Source organism: Chiloscyllium plagiosum, chromosome 14, assembly GCF_004010195.1.
Source record: "Chiloscyllium plagiosum isolate BGI_BamShark_2017 chromosome 14, ASM401019v2, whole genome shotgun sequence".
Taxonomy (NCBI): Eukaryota; Metazoa; Chordata; class Chondrichthyes; order Orectolobiformes; family Hemiscylliidae; genus Chiloscyllium; species Chiloscyllium plagiosum.
Genome location: NC_057723.1, coordinates 37863016 through 37885724, shown reverse-complemented (window position 1 = coordinate 37885724; position 22709 = coordinate 37863016). Strand labels below are relative to the sequence as shown.

The 22709-nt window shown below is 40.1% G+C and overlaps 1 protein-coding gene across 1 annotated transcript in view; it reads left to right on the top strand.

Annotated features, from left to right (window-relative positions):
- Positions 1-22709, top strand: part of LOC122556645 (A disintegrin and metalloproteinase with thrombospondin motifs 2-like) — a 227373-nt gene that overhangs the window by 197783 nt on the left and 6881 nt on the right. The window contains exons 14-19 of the mRNA XM_043703613.1: positions 3866-3989; positions 5715-5795; positions 6140-6303; positions 7296-7455; positions 11731-11863; positions 21714-21921. Of these exons, the coding sequence (XP_043559548.1) occupies positions 3866-3989; positions 5715-5795; positions 6140-6303; positions 7296-7455; positions 11731-11863; positions 21714-21921 (870 nt within the window). The remainder of the gene's footprint in view (positions 1-3865; positions 3990-5714; positions 5796-6139; positions 6304-7295; positions 7456-11730; positions 11864-21713; positions 21922-22709) is intronic.

Below are 22709 nucleotides of genomic sequence, written 5' to 3'. Positions count from 1 at the left end.
TAAATCCTCCCAAGCAGTTCTAGCAAATGTCCCTGCCAGTATGATAGTCCCCTTCCAATTTAGTTGCAATCCGTCCTTCTTGTACAGGTCACTTCTACCCCAAAAGAGATTCCAATGATCCAAAAATGTGAATCCTTCTCCCATACACCAGCTCCTCAGTCATGCATTCATCTGCTCTATCCTCCTATTCCTGCCCTCACTAGCACGTAGCACTGGGAGTAATCCAGATATTACTACTCTTGAGGACTTCCTTTTTAAATTCCTGCCTAACTCTCTGTAATCTCCCTTCAGACTCTCAACCTTTTCCTTTCCTATGTCATTGGTTCCAATGTCGACAATGAACTCTTGCTGGCCCCTCTTCCCCATGAGAACATTCTGCATCCTTGATCCTGGCACCAGGAAAGCAACACACCATTCTGATTTTTCACTGCTGGCCACAGAAACATCAGTCTATTCCTTGGACTACAGAATCCCCTAACACAATTGATCTCTTGGAACCCAATGTACCCTTCATTGCATTAGAGCCAGTCTCAATACCAGAAACTTGGCTGTTCATGCTATGTTCCCCTGAGAATCCATCCCCCCCCTTACATTTTCCAAAACAGCATACTTGTTTGAAGTGGATATATCCACAAAAGATTCCTGCACTCGCTGCCTCCCTCTCTTACCTTCCTTGGAGTTAACCTGTCTATGTGACTGTATATGAGACTTTCCTCCCTGCCTATAACTGCCATCCATATCATACTGTTGCTGTTGCAAATTCCTCATTGCCTCTAGCTGTCTCTCTAACCGATCCATTCGATCTGATAAGATTCGCGACCAACAGCATTTATGGCAGATATAATTTGCTGTAACCCTTAAACTCTCTTTAAACTCCCACATCTGAGAAGAAGTGCATATCACTCTACTAAAGGCCATTTTTGCTTCTTCACAACCTACAGACCCAGAAAATAACACCGTCTTATTCCTCTACAAACACTGTCCCAGGTTAAATTAATAGTTATGGCTTATATTTTAAGTTTAATCAAGACACATATCTCCAAAAACATATAATCAAGAAGAACCCACTCTACTCACTACTGCAGACTTTCTGTAAGTCACACTTAAAACAACAATACACTTATCTGCTTCTGTGCTGTGAACTTCGCCCAACAGTTCCTCCAAGATAAGTTGTGAATGTCACTGTTTGTTAATTTACCCAGATGCACTCCAATGTCCAGCAATACATGAATTCAAAGAGCAAAGGCAGTGTCAGTTTCTTTCTTTCTTTCTCTCTCTCCTGCACTGACCTCACCATGTGCTTCCTTTGATCTTCTCCCTTTTAAAACTGCTGTTGTTTTGATTTTTTATTCCAAAGTTTCAAAACAATGCAACAGCATATAAAATAGTAATTGCTGCTCCTGGAATTCGAGGAAATCACTTCCAGCACCTAAAATAACTCAAAAAAGGAGCAGCTGTTACAGCCAGAAATTTTTCCCGTTCTCCATCTTGGGTTACCCAGAATCCAATGCCCTTGTTGTCAATGTTAAAAATCACAAGACACCAGGTTGTAATCCAACAGGTTTATTTGGGAGTACAAGCTTTTGGAGTGATACTCCTTTGTCAGGTAGCTAATGGACTAGAATCATAGGACACAGAACTTATAGCAAAAGATCATAGTATCTTACACTGATGCGATATATTGAACAAACCTAGATTGCTGTTAAATTTTTCATCTTTTAGAATGGGTTAAAATTTTTGTTTCGTTAGTATGTAAATCCCAGAACTTCTTTCAAGTTACATTCATGAGATAACTTATTGTTTTATTTAAAAAAGTGACATCTCAGCTCAGACAATGCATTAAAGGTATGAGGTTAGAGTCTGTATGTATTTCAATCTTGAGTCAGACTAGTTCTATTTCCAAAGCAAGAACTTATAAAATGTCACATGGATTATAAAAAAAACAACTGCCTACAGATTGTGTGCTTTATGAACAAAATAGAATATATCTGCAAATATAATGCCACAAATGCAAATTCACCCCATAGACTTATGTGTGTGTGTGTGCGCTCATGCATGTGGGGGTGGGGGAGAGGGGGGATGAGAAAAAGAGAGTGAGAGTGTGTGTGTGTGTGTGTTTGATAGAGTGTGTGCGTGAGTGTGATGGACTGTGTGTGTGTGTGAGAGAGAGAGAGAGAGAGAGAATCTTTTTGCTATAAATTCTGTGTCCTATCATCCTACTCCACTAGCTAGCTAGTGAAGCAGCAACACTCTGAAAGCTTGTACTTCCAAATAAACCTGTTGAACTATAGCCTGGTGTTGTGTGATTTTAAACTTTGTCCACCCCAATCCAACACCATCACCTTCACACCTTGGTGTCAATAATTAATTTTATGAAGGGGTCTTACACATGCATTAGGCTTATTTTTATATATAACCATATCTAGCACTAATTAACATAGTTAAAGGGACTGTTGCCTTTTAATACAGTTTTGATTTCTGTTTTAGGCATATACCTGCATTGTTTACTCAGATTGGGCATCTAACTACCTGGTATACTTTACACAGTATTACACACTAGACAGAAGCATAACACAAACCTTTGCCTACCTCATGATGCCCCATTTTAGGTTGATGGTTCATGATTTGTGCACGCTTACTTCTAAAGGAGAGGTAGCTAGAGGATATAAGGAGGAAAAGCACACAATGATACCCATTTCATTTTGATTTTTTTGTGTACTAATTTACTTATTTTAACAACTTGAACCACATTGCAAAGAGGTGATAGCATGTTAAGACTAGACAAAGCCACAATAGGCCACTTTGTCAATTCCAGAAAAGGTCTGAGAACAAGCTTGCATTTCAAAATATATTCAAAGAACATTTTTTCCAAATCTCCTTATTTTCTGATAGATTGTGTTCATTCAACTCCATTGAAATGTTCTTGTTTTATTTTTATAATGGAAATACTGGCTTAATGCTGTCACATACAAATGCAAAATGGCTGGTGTACAATTGCAATCGCTAACTCTTTTTATCAATAAGGCTATAAAATGGACTAGTTAAGTTCTTGTTGCAGTATGCCTATGAAATACTTTTACATTTTTTCTTAAGGATTTGGAAATGTAGAGATGAACTAATCTCAATTGAGCCTTGATTTCACAATTAAACAAAGCACAAAATAAGGAATTGCTGATATTTCCTTTGGTAAATTAAAGTCTCAAGGTTTCATAGTGACTAACAACTGAAAGATGATTGAATAATAGCAATACTAATAGTAATACTGCTAAAATATTGATGCTTGAAGCTTCAACACATTTTTTTGTGTGCCTTCAGTTTGCTCCCTGGAACCGTCTGCACATATTTGATTGGCAAATTGTCCAACTTTCTGAGACAGTGATTTTATAGTTAAAGTTGGGGAATCTGTGTAGACTGTATCCACTAACTGGCAGAGAATTTGGACATGTGATTACTTTTGACTTGTCCCTGACAAATTTTAAAATTATATAACTGTTTATAAAGGTAATAGTACACATGTCATGTTTTACGGATATGTTTGAATATATCTGGAAAATATTCACTTATACTGGATAACAGGATATATCTGAGGATATTCATCTACCCTATGTTTAAGGCTACATTGTGTAAAATAGGAGAATCCTGCGAGTGACATAGGAGTGCATGAATATGGAGTTCATTAGGAAGTGATTACCTAGTTTTCGCATCTTCTATTGTTGGACTAACACTGTGTAACAATATCTCAGTGGAGTATGTCTTTGACATTAATGGTTTTCTTAAATACTAATGCTTATCTTCAACAAGATCCTATTAATGATACTCATAAATTTCCTAAAATGCGAAATTTACTTTTCTTTTGATTTTTCAGAAAGTGGGCTGTGACAAAGTACTGGGCTCTGTTAAAAAGGAGGACAAATGTGGGGTGTGCGGTGGTGACAATTCCCACTGCAAAGTGATCAAAGGGACATTTTCCAGAGCACCAAAAAAAGCAGGTTTGAATGTTTGTTTATTATTTATACCTTCAAAAATTGCAATCATAATAATGGAACGTAGTGTCTCTATCACCTAGTGAATAAAGACAGCATTCATTAATTTCAGAGCAAATCGGGTAATTAGTGATAGGTTATTTGATTGAGTACAAAGCTGCCTCAGCTCAGGATGGGAACAGCAGCCAAACTTCCCATTCCTAATTTCCATTCAGAGCCTTCACCCACTGAATTTGCTGTTGAAAGAGGAGAGAGTCTCTGTGTGGACTTATTGGGCCAAAGGGCCTGTTTCCACACTGTAGGGATTCTATGATATAACAAAAGAAATTGCGGATGCTAGAATCCAAATGGTCCACTTAGCTTCTTTCTTTCATCTCATGGTCTTTGTGCCATTATTGTAAATATTTGCTTTCTCTTTGTCCTCTGGGATCTTGAACTTTGCTGCCAGAGTTCCTAGTTGCCTCCATAGAACCTTCTTGCTCGAAGATCTGTCATTTAAAAAAAAATAGCTAACTTTGACTGTTTTCATTCCTTGTACTGCTACCCTTGCACCTCTTACCAGCCCTGAAGAGTGCTACTTTCACTCTACTTTCATGATTGCTCCTGACTTTTTGTCAGGTTTCGCATTTCAGTTTCTGACCGACTGGCTTCCTAAAGATGTCATGTTTTTAAAATGGGAAACTCATTTATCCTCTGAAAATGTTTCTTTTTAGTTGAATTGTTTCCCTCCACCATTGTTACCTTCAGGTATTTCAGCAGTGAGGCACACTGCTGATCACCATGCCATGTTGGACTGTGAGCATCAACCACTAGTGCCTTGTGGCTGGGCTATTTCATTGTCATCAGCTTTTTTTTTCATGCTGCATCTGAGGGCCAGTCTAATTATCACTGATAGAGAATAAACCACTGGGGAGTCTTCACAAGAACAGGCAAAGGCCTTAATTTATTATTGCACAACAGCAAGGCACAATTACAACTGTCAGAGATTATAACTCTGTCTCCATTAGGATCTCATGCAAGACTAATTGATTCTTCTCCTAAAGATTATATGAAATCATCAGTTTGGGTGGAGCTAAGGCAACTTTAACGTGAACTCTTTCAGAACCATCATTTTAAACAACAATCTTATTGAAGCCGAAGGGAAATTTTAAGGATAATTTTTCATCCATATCTTGGAAGAACATTAATCCAAGTAATTGGCAATTAATTTACCACCTCATATCAACACAAAGCCAGTTTAATTAATAAAACAGAAACTACTTGAGAAATTCACCATGTCTGTTGGCAGTAGTGGAAAGAGAAACCGAGTTAATGTTTGGAGTCCAGTATGACCTTCTTCTGACCTGCTAAGTTTCTCTAGCAGAGTCTAGATTAGAGTGGTGCTGGAAAAGCACAGCAGGTCAGGTAGCATCCAAGGAGCAGGAAAATCTCTCCACTCCAGAGGCTCCCTGCCTTCGTTCCTGATGAAGGGCTTTTGCCTGAAACCTTGATTTTCCTGCTCCTTGGATGATGCCTGAGCTGCTGTGCTTTTCCAGTACCACTCTAATCTAGACTCTGATCTCCAGCATCTGCGGTCCTCACTTTTGCCAAGTTTCTCTAGCAGCCTTTTCTTTAGTTTCAAATTTTCAGTATTTAAAGTATTTTGCTTTGATTTAGTATCCACTTCAGTTAAAATGTGTTCCATACTTAATAACATCATAATTTTGTCACCAATTGTCTCTGTTCTGAAAGGCTACCTGAAGATGTTTGAAATTCCGGCTGGAGCTAGACATCTCTCTGTTCAAGAATTAAGTGCATCTCCTCATTTCATTGGTAAGTCTTCCCTGAAATGAATCTTGAAGTGATGATTTGAATTGACCTCATCATTTAAACATAATTCTCACAAGCTATATATGTAATGGGTCTTTGTAAAATATATGAACTTAAATTCAAACGTTTCGCTGTTCACAACATCAAGACATACTTTTCTTTAGGGTGCAAAGTGTACGAGGGAGATATTTACAGTGTGTCTTGTGTTTAATGTTTCAAATGTGTTTTTAGTGAAAGTTGGCTTTAAAATTTAACTGCTGTTCAAAAGTTACAGCTTTGTAGTTTGAAGCAAACTTAACTGTAATGTTTACTGAACACGGACTGTGAGATTTCTTTTATTTACCAAGTAATCAAGAACCAAGCTACAGGGAATTTCATTTTGAATGGAGAAGATGATCTGCCTGATACTAAAACTTTCATTGATATGGGATTATTGTGGGAATATACCAATAATGATGACAAGGAATCTCTACAAACCATTGGACCCCTCCGTGAAGGAATAATAGTGTTGGTAAGATTACGCTCTAGTTACTACCAGTATGAACACAAATTAAACTTGTATGCATCAACACTATGAAGTTTCTCATGGCATTTGATTAGAGAGTGCTAATGTGGATTTTGAACAGGAATTGAAAGAAAATCAAGGAAAGATGATAAACGCCAAGATTGAAGAGCGAGCTTTTGAGCATGTTTTTGCAGCTAATGCTGCTATTGCTTAGATTGCTGCAAACAGAATTATTACATTCTGTGGACGGCTATAAAAAAAGAAAGTGGGACATGACAGAATTCGAATAGTTTTGATTTGTGCATATTCCTTTCAAATCATTATCACACCTTTGCCAACTGATGATTCATGAAGAAGTATGATCCTGTCTTCTTCTGGTCCTAATATTGCTTTGGCTCTGATTGAATTTTTGGCTGATTTCTTCATGGATGCATTCTCCTGTATCAGAGGTTTTAGGCCTTGTGCTTTTGTGATTATACAGAGAGAATTAATTGATGAAACTGATTGCCAGGAAGGCTATTTTTGGTCAAGTGACTGAGTCATTTTAAAGCAGTTAAAGTTTGCAACGGTGAAATTATTTGATCATCCTTTCTGGAAGGAATAATTCAAATAGACTAAAATGTCTTCTTTGGCTGAACCATTCTTATGCTGTTTATGAAGTTCTTGTTCATTTATGTACAGTTGCAGTGATATTTCATTATTAATATTTGCCCATCAGTGCTAAACTTTCAGAAACTTCATGAGAGCCTGTCCTTCCTTAGAGAGATCTCAACTGCACTCAGCCTGTTCCTTGTTCCGACCAGGAACCAAGCAGAGTTTATGTTGTGTGTTGGCGTTCCAATGCATAATTCCTCCATGCCTTTGTCAATTCATTTTCTCATGTATTTTTTTCCTTGTGTTTGTCTACTGCCTGTTACATTGTAAGTGTGAATATTGAAGCAATAGACTTAATGAATATTTTATCATAATATTTATTTGTGCCTTTTGCTAAACAACAGATGATGCCAAATGATGATACCAAATGCTCCCTGAGTTATAAGTACACAATTCATGAAGACCACTTGGCCACTATGACAAATGAAGTTTTACAGGAAGATATGGCTACGTTTGAGTGGGCTTTGAAAAGGTGGTCTCAGTGCTCCAAACAATGTGGAGGAGGTAATTTTTAAATAGAGCTCTAATCAGTGCTTAGCTTCTGTGATTTGAAAATTGGTGAAGATAAATAAGTCATAAAAGTGCTTACTTACATAAATATTAGAAGAGAGCTGCAGATCGGTGCCTAATCCCAATTAATTTTGGTTGCCATCAGTGAGCACATAGTTTAAAAAGGTGAAGTAGCCATAACCCTAGCAGACTATGGGGCATCTCTTTCATTAGAGAGAGAGAGAGAGAACTGGTGGTGATTTAACCTGAGGGTCACCATGACACAGGTGACAGGAGGAGTTGAGGACAGAGTCCTTGATGGTTAATTCCCTTTTCACACAAACCTGTCCCTGTTTTAGAAAACATACTAATTTACTGAAATCTTAACAAAGAAGTGGCATCAACCTAAGAAACAACAATGGCAAAACCAGCTGCGGCAATGCTGAAAAGTCTTCCTTGTTAACATATGTGGCCTAGTGCAAAAATTGGGAGAGTGTCTAACAGAATAGTCAAGCAACAACCTGCCATAGTCATACTTTACAGACGATGTCCCAGACGTCACCTTGGCCATCCCTAGATATGTCCTGTCCTCCCGGCAGGACAGACCTAGCAGAGGTAGTGGTATACAGTCAGGACGGAGTTGCCCTCAAAGTCCATAATATCAATTCCAAATGTCATGAAGTCTCATGGCACTAGGTTAAACATGGGCAAAGAAACCCGATACTGTTGCTTACCCGATACTGTTCTCCCTTGGCTGATGAATGAGTACTTCTCCATGTTGACCAACACTTGGAAGGAGCACTGAAAAGGAACAAAATGTACTCTGGATGAGGGATTTTAATGTCCACTACCAAGAGTGGCTTGGCAGCAGTACTACTGGTCGAGCTGGTCGGGTTCAAAAACACATAGCTCCTAGATTGGGTCTGCAGCAGGTAATGCGAGAAGCAACAAGAGAGAAAAATGTACTTGATGTCATCCTTACCCTTACCAATCAGCTGGCTGCAAATGTATCTGTCCATGACATCACACAGTCCTTGGAGAGATAATGTTCGGTCTTCACTTTGAGAATAACCTCTATCATGTTGTGTGGCATTATCACCATGCTAAATGGGACAAAATTGAAACCGATCCAGCAACTCAGGTTTGGCCATCTGAGTCATTGTGGACCATCAACAGTAGTAGCATTGTACTCCAGCACAATCTGCAATCACATAGCCTGGCATATTCCCCACTTAACCATTACCATCAAGCCAGGGGGTTAGTCCAGGTTTATAAGACTGTGCAGGACAGTGTGCCAGGAGCATCACTAGACATACCTAAAAATGAGGGTATCATCCTGGTGAAGCTACCAGACAGGGCTACTTGCATGCTAGACAGGAAAAGCAGCAAGAAATAGACACAGTTACACGATCCCACAACCAACAGATCAGATCTAAACTCTGTAGTCCTGCAGCCACTTCCAGTGAATAGTGGTGGACAATTAAACAACTCACTGGAGGAGGAGGCTCCACGGTTAACCCCATCCAGTACATAAGTGCAAAAGATAAGGCTGAAGCATTCACAACAATCTTCAATCAGAGACCATCTTGGCCTCCTCCAGTGCTCCCCAGCATCTCAGATGTCAGTCTTCAGCCAGGCAATGACTCATTCCCAATAAGAGAGAACCTAACCACTGTCACTGACATTCAATGCCATTTCCACCACTGAATCCCCCACTATCAATGTCCTGGGATTACTACTGACCAGAAACTCAACTTTATAGTAACTCTCCTCCTGACTACCCAAAGCCTGTCTGCCATCTACAAGTCACAAGTCAGGAGTGTGATGGAATACTTCCCACTTGCCTGAATGGGTACAGCTCCAACAACACTCAAGAAGGTTAACATCATCCAGGCCAAAGCAATCCGCTTGGTTGGCACTGCATCCACTACAGCACATGAACTGCAGTGGCTCAAGTAAGTAGCAGACCACCATTTTCTTAAGGGCAACTAGAAATGTGCAAAAAGTGCTGGCCAGCCAGCGACACCCGTGTCCTATGAGTGAATTTTAAAAACTTGCACTGAGTCAAAATGTCCCTTTTTTCCCAATGGTTATGATACTAGGCTAGTAATAGACAGAAAATGATTTCAAATTCCATCATTACATTTGAATGTAGTTTAAAAACTCAATGTATATGTTTCATCTAAAAATGCATGTGACCAAAATATATAGTGGGGACAACTTGACAATCATGAAGCTTAGGAAGAATGGGTTTAATGGAAGAATCTGATTTGCATTTTTATTACCAATGCAAGAAAGTTAAAATTCTGGTTAGGCCACAAGTAGAGTTCTAGTCATCAAACATTCAGAAGAATTTGAGGGTCTATGAGAGAGCGCAGAGGGGTTAGAACAGAACAATCCCAGGGATGAGGCTTTTAACTACAAGGTTAAGTTGGTTCATGGACATTTAAGGAAGATTTGGAGATGTACAAGATTATATGACAGGTTTAGTTAGAGAAAAGTAGTTTCTAATGGTATAAAATTGAAGGACCCCCCAGCCTCACCATTGGTCTGTTTTCAATCACTCTTGATCTCCCTTCTATCAATCTTGACCTGTTCTTGATAGATATTAACCTTCTCTTTGACTTCCATGAGGTCTGACACCACCAAACCTCACTCTCTCAATAGCCATGCCCCAGTATCAGTGCATAGTCACCAACCAAGACCTTTTTCCCATCTCCAGAGCAAGTTCCTATACAAGAAAAGCAGCTCCTAGTTACCCAATATCCATCTGGAAAGTTATCTTACCTGGTGAATGTCATCTTTCATCAGTTGTGAATCTGAAGGTGTGTGTTTTTGTTATTGATTGCTGACTTCATTATGAGGGGATAATTTATTCTTTCATAGGTAACTAACTTATTGTTTATACAATGGTTTTAATAGGTGTACATAACCTGATAATGCATTTAGAATAAGTTCCTGCCATTTGCTGTTGGGAACTAGGATCTGCCTTAATCTATTGCCAACTTAATTCCCAACTTTCATGCCATTGTCTGGAGCCCTCCCACATAATGATGTATTTCTGCTGCTTGCCCAGGGGCTACACTAGATTCTACCTCAAGACACTACGGGCTAAACCATATTTCTGGGGGATAAGTCCAAGTTGTGTTGAGCTTTGTAGAGGTATTTCACCCTGAGGCCTAATGAGTTCTCTCACCATATTGTACTATATTGAACTCTAACTAACAACATCATCCCAATAGCCTCTGTCATGTCCGATCTGACCACATCATTCAACACGCTGTACCCAGAACAACAAGCCACTCAGTTGATGTCTGTTGTAAGACTGGCATCTGTTGTGCCCATGCCATTTCTGAAAGCCACTGAGCCCTTGGACAAGTGACCTCAGTGTCCTCATCCTCCTCGGAAGACTGATGCTGTTCCTCATTTCCTTAAAGTCAACCATTTTGCCTCATTGCCTTCTCCAACTGTGCAGAACATATGGCTTCACTGGACTTCTCATCTGATTCTGCCATAAATCTTGCCATAACTTACATCATTTAGGTCCCCATAAGATTCCCATGACTTCGCTCATTGATGTTTCAGCAATGAATGGTGGATGATTATTCAACGTCTGTCGTGTCACAAACAGACAATTGTTCATAATTAACAAAAAAAAAACACTATTAGTTGGAAAGGAGATGTGGTTTTGCTACAATATCAAAACTAACATTGGATTAATTTTTGTTTATTAGTGATTTTTTGACCTTTTGAAAGGGACCATGACGTTTAGTATATAGAATGTAAGGCAGCCTTATCAGGGCCATTGAATACATAAATAATTTAAAGTGCTGCAAATAGAAAAGAATTGTTGCATAACTTTATAAACAGTGGCTTATTTTATGCGGGGAGAACTTTAATAATTTGAATTGCATAATAGCTTAGCAGCAAAAAACATTAACTATAGCCCCTTCAAATCCGGATCTGAAATTCAAATGAATATGACTTTTCATTATTATGTGGACCATAAGATTATGAAATGCCCGTGAACTTGAATACACTTGATCATAGTAATATTCACTTATTGTCATAATCCTCCTATGTCAAGACAAAATAATATTCTAATATTTGATCAATAATTATTAAATCTTAACAATAGCTAATTTCATAGATGCTAAAATTATACTTGTAATGTCACTTAAGTTGTTTGATGTTCAATATTTGATGCAAACAACAAGAAAATTCTAGGAACATTCTATGTAAATAAAGTATTTAAGACCTACTCTGACAGGGATGATTGATTTTGTTAAGGTAATCAGTTTACAAGATATGGTTGTCGTAGGAAGGCTGATGCCAAGATGATTCCTCGCAGCTACTGTGATGCAAGTAAAAAACCGAAACCCATCCGTCGAATGTGCAACTTACATGCGTGCTCTCAGCCTATGTAAGTGAACAAGAAAGTGCAGTAGGTTATTCTGTTTATTAACTACACGCTTTCCAGCAGCAACGTTATGTGAAAACATTAGTGAAATGAACATTAACTCTACAAAAAATGTTTGGGTTAGGTGATCTTAGAATATCTTAGAAACATAGAATGTTCTTAAGGATACAGACAGAGTATATGCGGAAAGGCTGTTTTCCCTGCTGGTGGGTCTCAGAACTCAGAGACAGCCTCAGAATGAAAGGTAGGTGATTTATGACGAGGATGAGGAGAAATCTCTTCATTCAGAGGGTGATGAATGCTTGATCCTTATCCCAAAGACTGGTGGAAGCTCACTCATTAGGCAGTTCAAGACACAAATTGGTAGATGTCTAGTCACTAATGACGTTAAAGGATATGAAACCACATGGAAGTATGGCATTGAGGTGTATGATCAGCCAGGGGCTGGAATGTCAGAACTGGCTCAAAGGGCTGAAGAGCGTACTCCTGCACCTATGTTACTATGTGAATAACTTAAATATTTTAACCAGGTTGGGGTATTTCTTGAGCCATTTCTAAATAATTGTGGATTAATTGATCCATTATAGCTTGCTGTGATTCAAACTCCATTATAATTGTATCGAACTGGCTGATCTTTAAAATCTTTAATAATAAGAACAAAGTTCTGGAGAAACTCAGCAGGCCTGGCAGCATCTGTGGAGAGACAGCAGAGTTAATGTTTCATGTCCCAAATGACTGTTCTTCAGCACATCCAGGTAGAGAATCCAGAGTCCAGGAAGATGATTCTGAAGAAGGGTTATATTGGACTTGAAACATTAAATCTGTTAGTCTCTCCACAAGTGTTCCTGAAGAAGGGCTTATGCCCGAAACGTCGATTCTCCTGTTCCCTGGATGCTGCCTGACCTGCTGCGCTTTTCCAGCAATACATTTCCAGCTCTCCACAAGTGTTACCCAGCACTTGCTATTTTTGTTTCAGGTTTCCAGTATCTATAGTATTTGCATTTGTTCAGATGGTCTTTATTAACATTTGTTTATTAATTCCTTTGGTTCGTACAGTCTGTTCTGCTATTGAGCAGAAGTTGTGTTCTTGTGTGACCTCGTGTTGTAGAAAATTGCACAATAGAAGTAATAGGGCCGACGGGAAAAACATGGTTTGGGGCAGACCACTAACTATTTCAGTAAAATTCAAAACAAAAATAGTGTTAGCATAACACAAAAGATAGCACAATCTAAGTAAATGTTAAAATCATATATTTTAATGAAAAATACAATAATGTTAACACTTTAAGGGGTTTCTGAGTTTGCTGAGTTACAGAACTGTATTAAGTTAGGGGCTGAGGGTCATCATCAGTATTATCATTACTTTCAGGTGCAGTGCTGGGTGCAGGGTTATGACAAAAGAAAATATTTAATCCAGAAGTGGATGGCTTTGGTTCATCATCCTCAGATTGTTTCTTGGGAGTTGGCTTAAAAAAGGCATTTAGTATTTGCTGCTTTGTCTTCTTTCTTCTTTCATGAGGAAGCTGTTCACAGGGTACCAGATAAGACTTTATGTCACAAACTGCTATCCTGCTGCATTCTGTAGTCAGTCTTCGAAGAGCTTCAACTACTTCTCAGCTTCCCTCAGGATAGGCCTCCACAATGATGTCTATAGCATTCTTTATGTTAAAGCTCTTCCAAAATTGAAGAACACTGTCCTCATTATCCCTCTCAACTTCCTGAATGTGTGCCATAAATAATAAGGTTTAAAAGCTGCTATTGCACCCTAGTCCATGAGTTGAATGAGAGAGATTGTGTTCAGAGGTGCAAATAGCACTTTGATGCTTTCAGAAAGCTCACCAATGGTGGGAGGATGGCTTGGTGCATTGTCCAGAATGAGGAGAATCTTGAAATCCAGATCTTTTCTTCTGCAGTAGTTTCTGAAAACATCCTCAAAAACATGAAACAATAAGGTCAGTTAAAATTTGCCCCGTCATCCAATCTCTTTTGCTTGACCTAAAGTAAACACCTAGAGTGGGCTTAAGGAAACCGGGGATGGAATCATGTCATAGCCCAGGGGAGTTTGCATTTTAAAAAATATTGTTCCCTAATTCACCAATTGCGTTACAGCCTAATCGCGTTGATGAAATGCACATTATAGGAGAACGACCTGTACTTTTTTCTTGTCACTCACTTGGGCTAAAGCAAGCTGCTTGCAAATTTGGAATTTCTTTTCATCCTAAATTAACTTTCTGATCCCAGATCCTCTCCATCACAATGACCATCTACTCCACGTTTTGCCTTTCTCCACTCCACTTCAACCTATCTTTTTCTTGCTTTCGTTTCCCTCAGAATTGATTGGATATGTTTCTAACCATTCTCCACTCAGATGGAACTGCACTCGTTTGGCCTTTTTTTTCTTATATTGCAACCCTCCTTATCTACTTCGCTGCAGCCAAAGAATCACCTGCAATAGCTTCTCTTCCAGCCTCAGATCATTGCTTCTAGTGTTCCTGCAAGGAATTTATTCTTGATCCTTTCTTATTCTTAATTCTTCTTGTTTCCGTATGGCAGCAGAATTAGAAAACACAGCCATTTTCCACATGTACATTGATGACACCTAGCTCTACCTCATTGTGCTCTCTAGCCTCTCTCGACTCCTTTGATGTTTCTAAATTTTCATTGACATGTCCCCTTCTCAAAGTTTTGTATTAAATGTGAACTTTCCTCCAAGTATACATTTGGAAACCATTTTCTTCATATCATGCCACAAAATCAGCCCTACTCCCATTGATTCCTTTCACCTCCGTCGCAAATCAGACCATTTGCAAACTCATTTGGAGAGCCGGTGATGACAAGATTGGTCTTTAACCATTAGCATTCTATGCTTTTCATCATTGCTAACTTTGTCTATTTCCAGTTTCATATTATCACCGAACCCCATTCCCATTGTTTATCTTCTCCTGAAACCCATATCCATAGGCTTATTAGCTCTAGAGTTAACTAGTTCAGTGAACTTCCCACCAGTTTCCCATATTCTATCATGAGTAAACATGAGATCATTCAATACTCTGTTCCCCATTTCCTAACTTGTTTCAGGTCCAACCACCTTAACCCTCTGTGTTTGCTAACTAATATTTGTGTCCAAATTAAGCAGTGCCCCAAACTTTAAATTCTGATTTTTGGTTTCAGATTTATTATGGGTTTTTCCATCTCTAGGTCAGTGAACCACTTGAACCTTCCTATTTCCATGATTTCCTTCAGCTCCTAACCCTCTGAAATATCTGTGCTCCTTTAATTCCACCCTGTTGGGCATTTCCAATTTTAATGACTCCTCAGTTGGTGGCTGCTTCTTCTATTTAGCTGCCTGGGCCTAAACTCATAACACTCCTGTGAAATGCTTTGGGACATTTTATTGTGTCAAAATCACTAAGAAAGTACAAGTTGTTGTTACAACAGGCTGATGTTGACTATTCCAGTCCTCTCTTGACTCCTCTTTGTTTCAACTGATAACTTACATAGGAAGCCAACAACATGAGAAAGCAGAGGAGTAGGCCATTCAGCTCTTCATTGCCCCTCTGTCATGGTTGATTCTGTGGGCAGTCTCTTCTGTTTGTGATGGTAGAAAGCTTGGATACAGAAAGATTGTTTAATTAGACTGGGTGATGAAACGCCAGAAAGCCTGCTGTCCTCTAACCACTGCCTGCATGACATCCTGGAGAAGGTGCCATGGTCAAGCTTCCTGCCAATGCTAACTGAAGGCCTTAAACATGCACCACAAGTGTCTCGCCCCACCATTGCTGGAATTGACCCATCTGTGAGTAGTACTTTTACAAGCACTATGTGGGTGGGTGTGTCCTGGGGGAGGGTCCACTTGGCCTGTAACAAAGGCAACCAAGAGACTGGATGTAGGATTTTAGAGCTGTTGAAGCCTTTGCTTCTGACCTCCCTATTCCCTCCCCATGCGACCTCTAACCTTAGAATCCCCGCTTGTCACATATCCCCTCCCCACCAACCACCCACTCACCTTATCCGTGGGCCTTCTGTTAAATGACAGCAGCCACAACCTCCTCAGTGGCACAGCTGAGCTCAGGACCAGCAGCTCTTGTTGGGCTGGCCATCCACCCCATGTTCTTAATTCTGGGCAAAGGCCCAAGGTTGGCCTTGTCACTGCCTGATTGGCGTATGGTTTGGCAGCCTTGTCTGCCAGAAGCAATGTTGCTCTCTCACTAGCTTTCTGGCTGACAGCTGAAACCCCTACCACCTCAACAAGATACCCCTCGCTATCTCAACCCTATCTTCCTACTTTATCTCCATATCCATTCATTCTCTTAAGTATCCAAATATCTGTCTTTCTTTGATTAGGGTGTACACTTGGGTAGATAATTCAGAAAGGTTCATAGTCTTTTGATTGAAGATATTTCTCCCCAGTTCAGCTCAAAATTGCCAATTCCATATTTTGCATCCACAACCTCTAGTTCTAGATCCCAGTGACAGGAACATCCTTCCAACATCTACAATGACAAGCTCTTCAAAAATGTTATGTTTCAATCAGTTGTGTTTCATTCTCCAAAGTTCTGGGGAATGTTGACTCCGTATAATCATTCCCTATTCATGGGATAATTCCCTCCTGTCTTCAGTGAACTGGACTGTATGGTTTTTTAACTTTACTGAGAAGTTTTTAATGTTTGTTTGCTTGGATTCAGTAGCTATTTCACTGTCCAGTGTCTTAACTTTTCTAGAAGCCACTGGTGAACTCCTGCTTCTTTAGAAATGACCCTGCAAAAGCATTCAGTCAATATGTAATGACCCATGATCCAGGAAATGTAAACCAGGTTATAATGGGATTGGTGAAATTCTTGCTCTGATCCTATAGCGGCAAGAATAGGAATACTGTCCTCCATCAATCATACCAATACCACAACATGCTCTTATTCACCCTGACTAACAGCACAGAAAGAGACTTGTTCGACTAGCTTCAGGAGAATCCACCATGTTTCACAGCCAACTAATCACTTTTGGATCTGTGGCTACTGTATCCCTGGAGGGAAAACACAGATGCCACTTTGTGAGTAGATGGTCTCCCAAACAGCACTTTGCAAAAGGCCAGGTAATTCGTTTTAGTGATGGAGGTCAGAATTGTTTCACAGACCAATATCCATATGTTGAATTAGGTAGCAACAAAACTTTCAGAGATTTTCAAGTGTTTTAACTCCAATAACAGTTTCCATCTTTCCCTTCTGGACCCTTTCCCTATCCAGAAACCAATTCCCCACTGGAGAAGGACCAAGTTTTTTTTTAATACCCAACCATCAAATAAATCAATCACCTCAGAACTCAGCTCTTGTTGTCTTAAGCAAACTGTTCCAACATGTTATGATACAGTTCCATGGCAGGTGGAATTTAAATCTGGTCCAGTGGAGGGACACTCCCATTAAACCACAAGACTCTTAAGAATGCAGTTTTCTTTATTTTTGAAACCCATAATCAATTTAACCCAATTAAATGCACTGCCCAGGAAGAGAACTAAATCCAACCAGTACAGTAGGAGGAAATAATGCACTCTACCCACACCCAGTGTGCCCACCTCTGTCTCAAAGTGTCAAAAGTGTTTGTAGACACTGCATGCTTCCTTTCCAAGGACACCAAGGCATGAATGTAGTTGCAGAAAAGAGACAGGCAATCAGGTCCGGACCTGTTGGTGGCTACCTTAAAGGACCCTCTGTTTCCTGAAAGACTCACAACCAGATTATCAAATTAACTCATTGATTAAATCACAATTAACAAGCACAAACCATCAAGGCCAGTGTCACAACAACAAAAAAACTAAACAGTGGGCAAAACAAGGGAGAAATCCAAGGCAAAGTAGTTTCATAGAGTAATAGAGATGTACAGTACAGAAACAGACACTTCAGTCCATGCTGACCAGATATCCCAACCCAATCTAGTTCCACCTGCCAGCACCTGACCCATATCTCTCCAAACCGTTCCTATTCATATACCCATCAGATGCCTTTTAAATGTTGCAATTGTACTCGCCTCCACCACTTCCTCTGGCAGCTCATTCCATACACGTACCACCCTCTGCATGAAAAGGTTGCCCCTTAGGTCTCTTTTATATCTTTCCACTCTCACCCTAAACCTATGCCCTCTAGTTCTGGACTCACTCACCCCAGGGAAAGGACTTTGTCTATTTATCCTAGCCATGCCCCTCATGATTTTATAAATCTCTATAAAGTCACCCCTCAGCCTCTGATGCTCCATGAAAAACAGCCCTAGCCTATTCAACCTCTCTCTATAGCTCAAATCCCCTAACTCTGGCAACATCCTTGTAAATCTTTTCTGAACCCTACCAGGTTTCACAACATCTTTCCAATAGGTAGGAGACCAGAATTGCATGCAATATCCCAACAGTGGCCTAACCAATGTCCTGTATGGCCGCAACATGACCTCCCAACTCCTGTACTCAACACTCTGACCAATAAAAGAAAGCATACTAATTGCCTTCTTCACTATCCTATCTACCTGCGACTCCACTTTCAAGGAGCTATGAACCTGCACTCCAAGGTCTCTTTGTTCAGCAACACTCCCAAGGATCTTACTGTTAAGTGTATAAGTCCTGCTAAGATTTGCTTTCCCAAAATGCAGCACCTCACATTTATCTAAATTAAACTCCAGCTACCACTTCTTAGCCCATTGGCCCATCCGATCAAGATCCTGTTGTACTCTGAGAAGAAGATAACAACTCCAGGCCCACAGTGCCCACTTCTGTCTAAAAGCTTCTCAGGTTGTGGTTGGACACTGTGCTCCTCTCCAAGAGCTATCCTAGTGTACAAATGTAGCTATGAAAGTGACGTAGGCAGTCAAGAATTACGACCTGCTCCAAATCCCACGCCTGCTTCCAGTTGATGGCTATCTTAAAGAAGCCAGCTTTTCTTATATCCAAAAGTGTTATCGCTCAGAACGAAAATGGCTTTAATTCCCACTGCCACATCAATCGTAGTCAGAACCCAGCTCTAACACAAAGTGTATTCAGCATTACTTACTGTCAATCAACTCTGGAACCAATCTGTTTGATGAACTTGTATTTCAAACACTGACTAGGAAGGTCCACTAATTTTCTTCCAATAATGTCGTGGGATCTTTTACATCCACCAGTGTGGGATACTGTCTCGAATGAATGTGTAGTATAAAGGAAAGGAACTTCCAGACTACAGCCTTTGTTGTACTGAAGTGTCAACCTGGATTATTTGCTGCTTCTGGAATGGACTTTACACTCTCAAATTGCTGATCTAAGTGCCATTGCTGAGGCAAGGTTAATTCGTTAAAATAGCTGTTCACTCTGAGCACTTAATGGAAAAAATCTATCAAAAATTCTTCTGATGAAGCCAGTGCTCCATTTTGTTGGATTCCTGATACTGCAAATGAGGCAGGCTTTAAGAAGAAGATAATGCTCCAAAAATTGTTTATTTCTGCCTATCATGCAGATTATCTGGTCAGTATCTCATTGCTGTTCGTGGGATCTTGCTGTTGGCTGCTGTTTTTTCCTACATTACAACAGGACTACATTTCAAAATTACTTAATTAGTTTGTTAGTTGTGAAATACTGTGCTGTGCTTATGATATCACTGTATCTCTGAAAAATCTTCTTTGTTCAAATGAAGTATTTTGATTTTATTCTGTAAGGTAATCTATAAATGTTGGTGACCACTTGTCAATTCAGGAATGTGAGAATTATGTAATGCTATTGGAAATAAGAAAAAAAAATCATTTTAAAGTCATTTACTTTCAGGATCACCTCATGAATAGTTCACACTCAAAAGCATAATTTAGATCCTGTAAAATATTCTGGTGTGTTTGCATTAGTTAAAATTAGTGTTGTTTTACAGTTTTGAAACCTGTAACTTGAAACCAAAATTGGAGGTGTAGTGGACAGCGAAGAAGGTTACCTCAGATCACAACGGAATCTTGATCAGATGGGCCAATGGGCTGAGAAGTGACACATGGAGGTTAATTTAGATAATTGAGGTGCTGCATTTTGAGAAAGCAAACCTTAGCAGGACTTATACACTTAATGGTAAGGTCCTAGGGAGTGTTGCTGAACAAAGAGATCTTGAAGTGCAGGTTCCTTGAAAGTGGAGTCACAGGTAGATAGGATAGTGAAGAAGGCGTTTGGTATACTTTCCTTTATTGGTCAGAGCATTGAGTATAGCAGCTGGGAGGTCATGTTGTGGCCGTACAGGACATTAGTTAGACCACTGTTGGAATATTGCATGCAGTTCTGGTCTCCTTCCTATCGGAAAGATGTTGTGAAACTTGAAAGAATTCAGAAAAGATTTACAAGGATGTTGCCAGGGTTGGAGGATTTAAGCTTTAGGGAGAGGTTGAACAGGCTAGGGCTGTTTTCCATGGAATGTCGGAGGCTGAGGGGTGACCTTATAGTGGTTTATAAAATCATGAGGGGCATGAATAGGATAAATAGACACAATCTTTTCCTTGGGATGGGTGAATCCGGAATTAGAGGACATAGGTTTAGGGTGAGAGGGGAAAGATATAAAAGAGACCTAAGGAGCAACTTTTTCACACAGAGGGTGGGGTATGTGTATGGAATGAGCTGCCAGAGGAAGTGGTGGAGGCTAGTACAATTGCAACATTTAAAAGGCATCTGATGAGTATATGAATAGGAACGGTTTGGAGGGATATGGGTCAGGTGCTGGCAGGTGGAACTAGATTGGGTTGGGATATCTGGTCAGCATGGACGAGTTGGATTGAAGGGTCTGTTTCCATATACATTTCTATGACTCTAACTTTGTGTGAATAATCATAGAATCCCTACAGTGTGGAAACAGGCCATTTGGCCCACACTGACCTTCCGAAGAGCGTCCCATACAGACCCATTCCCCTCCATTTCCCCTGACTAATGTGCCTAACCTACTCATCCCTGAACACTATGGAGAATTTAGCATGGCCAATTCACCTAACCTGCACATCTTTGGACTGTGGGAGGAAACCAGAGCACCCGTAGGAAACCCACGCAGACACAGGGCAAATGTGCAAACTCCACATAGACGGTCACCCAAGACTGGAATTGAATCCAGGTCCCTGGCACCTTGAGGCAACAGTGCTAACCACTGAGCCACTGTGCCTCCCTAATGTTCAGGGACAGGACATTGGTGAGGCTTCTTCTGGGGTAGTGTGTCCATTTCTGGTTGCCCTGTTATAGGAAGGATATTATAAAACTGGAGAAGATTCAGAAAAGATTTATCAGGATGTTCCAGGAATGGAGGGTTTGAGTTATGGGGAGATACTGGATAAGCTGGGATTTTTTTCACTGGATCATAGGAGATTGAGAGGTGACCTTGTTGATGTTTTTAAATTAAAGATGTGTATGGATAAGGTGAATGACACAATTTTGCCCTATGAGTCAGGATTTCAATACTAGGGAGCATATTTTAAAGATGAGAGGAGAAAGATTTAAAAAGAACATGAGGGGCAACTTTTTTTTTACACACAGGGTGGTTCATGTGTCGAATGAATTTCCAGAGGAAGTGGTGGATGCAGGAACAGTTACAACATTTAAAAGACATTTGGATAAGTACTGTGCATGAATAAGAAATGTTGAAGGGGTAGTTGAACTAATTTAGTTTGGTATTTTGGTTGACATGGACTAGTTGGACCAAAGGGTCTCTTTCCTTGCTGTATGACTGTATGGCATTCTATGAATGTTGTTTTAGTTTATCGTTTGATGTATTTGCTTAACATTCCTACTTCCCTAAAGTCTTAAAAATAGTACCGAGCATAACACAATAACAATTTAGAGTTCCACCACACAAGTACTCTAAAGTCTTATACTTTTTGGCTACGTACTTTGCAGATGGGTTACTGGGGAATGGGAACCATGCACCAGAACTTGTGGCAAATCTGGATATCAGATCCGAAGTGTCCGATGCATTCAGCCACTCCATGATGGCACCAACCGTTCAGCACACAGCAAATACTGCAACGAGGATCGGCCTGAGACCAGAAAACCGTGTAATCGAGAACTCTGCCCTGCAGAGTGGAGGACAGGACCTTGGTCACAGGTAAATCAAGGATTATTGTATTTCTTGGCATATTAGATTAGATTCCCTACAGCGTGGAAACAGGCCCTTCAGCCCAACCAGTCCATGCCGACCCTCCAAAGAGTAACCCACCCAGACCCATCTCCCTCTAACCTAATGCACCGAACACTATGGGCAATTTAGAATGGCCAATTCGTCTGACCTGCACGTCTTTGGATTGTGGGAGGAAATCGGAGCACCCGGAGGAAACCCACACAGACACTGGGAGAATGTGCAAACTCCACACAGACAGTCGCCCGAGACTGGAATCAAACCTGGGACCGTGGTGCTGTGAGGCAGCAGTGCTAACCACTGAGCCACCGTGCCACCCATATGTTTGAGAGATGTCATTCATGATCCTGATTTTAACCATCATTTTCAACTTGCGCTCTTTAAAAAGAACATGAGGGGCCGTATTTTTTACTCAGAGTGGTTCTTGTGTGGAATGAATTTCCAGAGGAAGTGGTGGATACAGGAACAGTTACAACATTTAAAAGACATTTGGATAAGTTTATACCCACTGAAATGGGTATCGATCTATAGACAGTATTATTTGAAATTATTTCTTTGGATCTAGACGTCGCCAGCTGGGCCTGCTGGTTGCTTCCTGGAATTATTTGATTTCAATGTTTTTTTTAACTTAGAAGTGAATAGCCAGCAATTCTGCATTTTTGGATCAATAATTCACAGCTGAGTACACCGAATTAAATTGGCTATTAGGCCAGCTGTAGCCCTAAAGGCTATATTGCTGGCCTAGGTTTTGCTCTGTT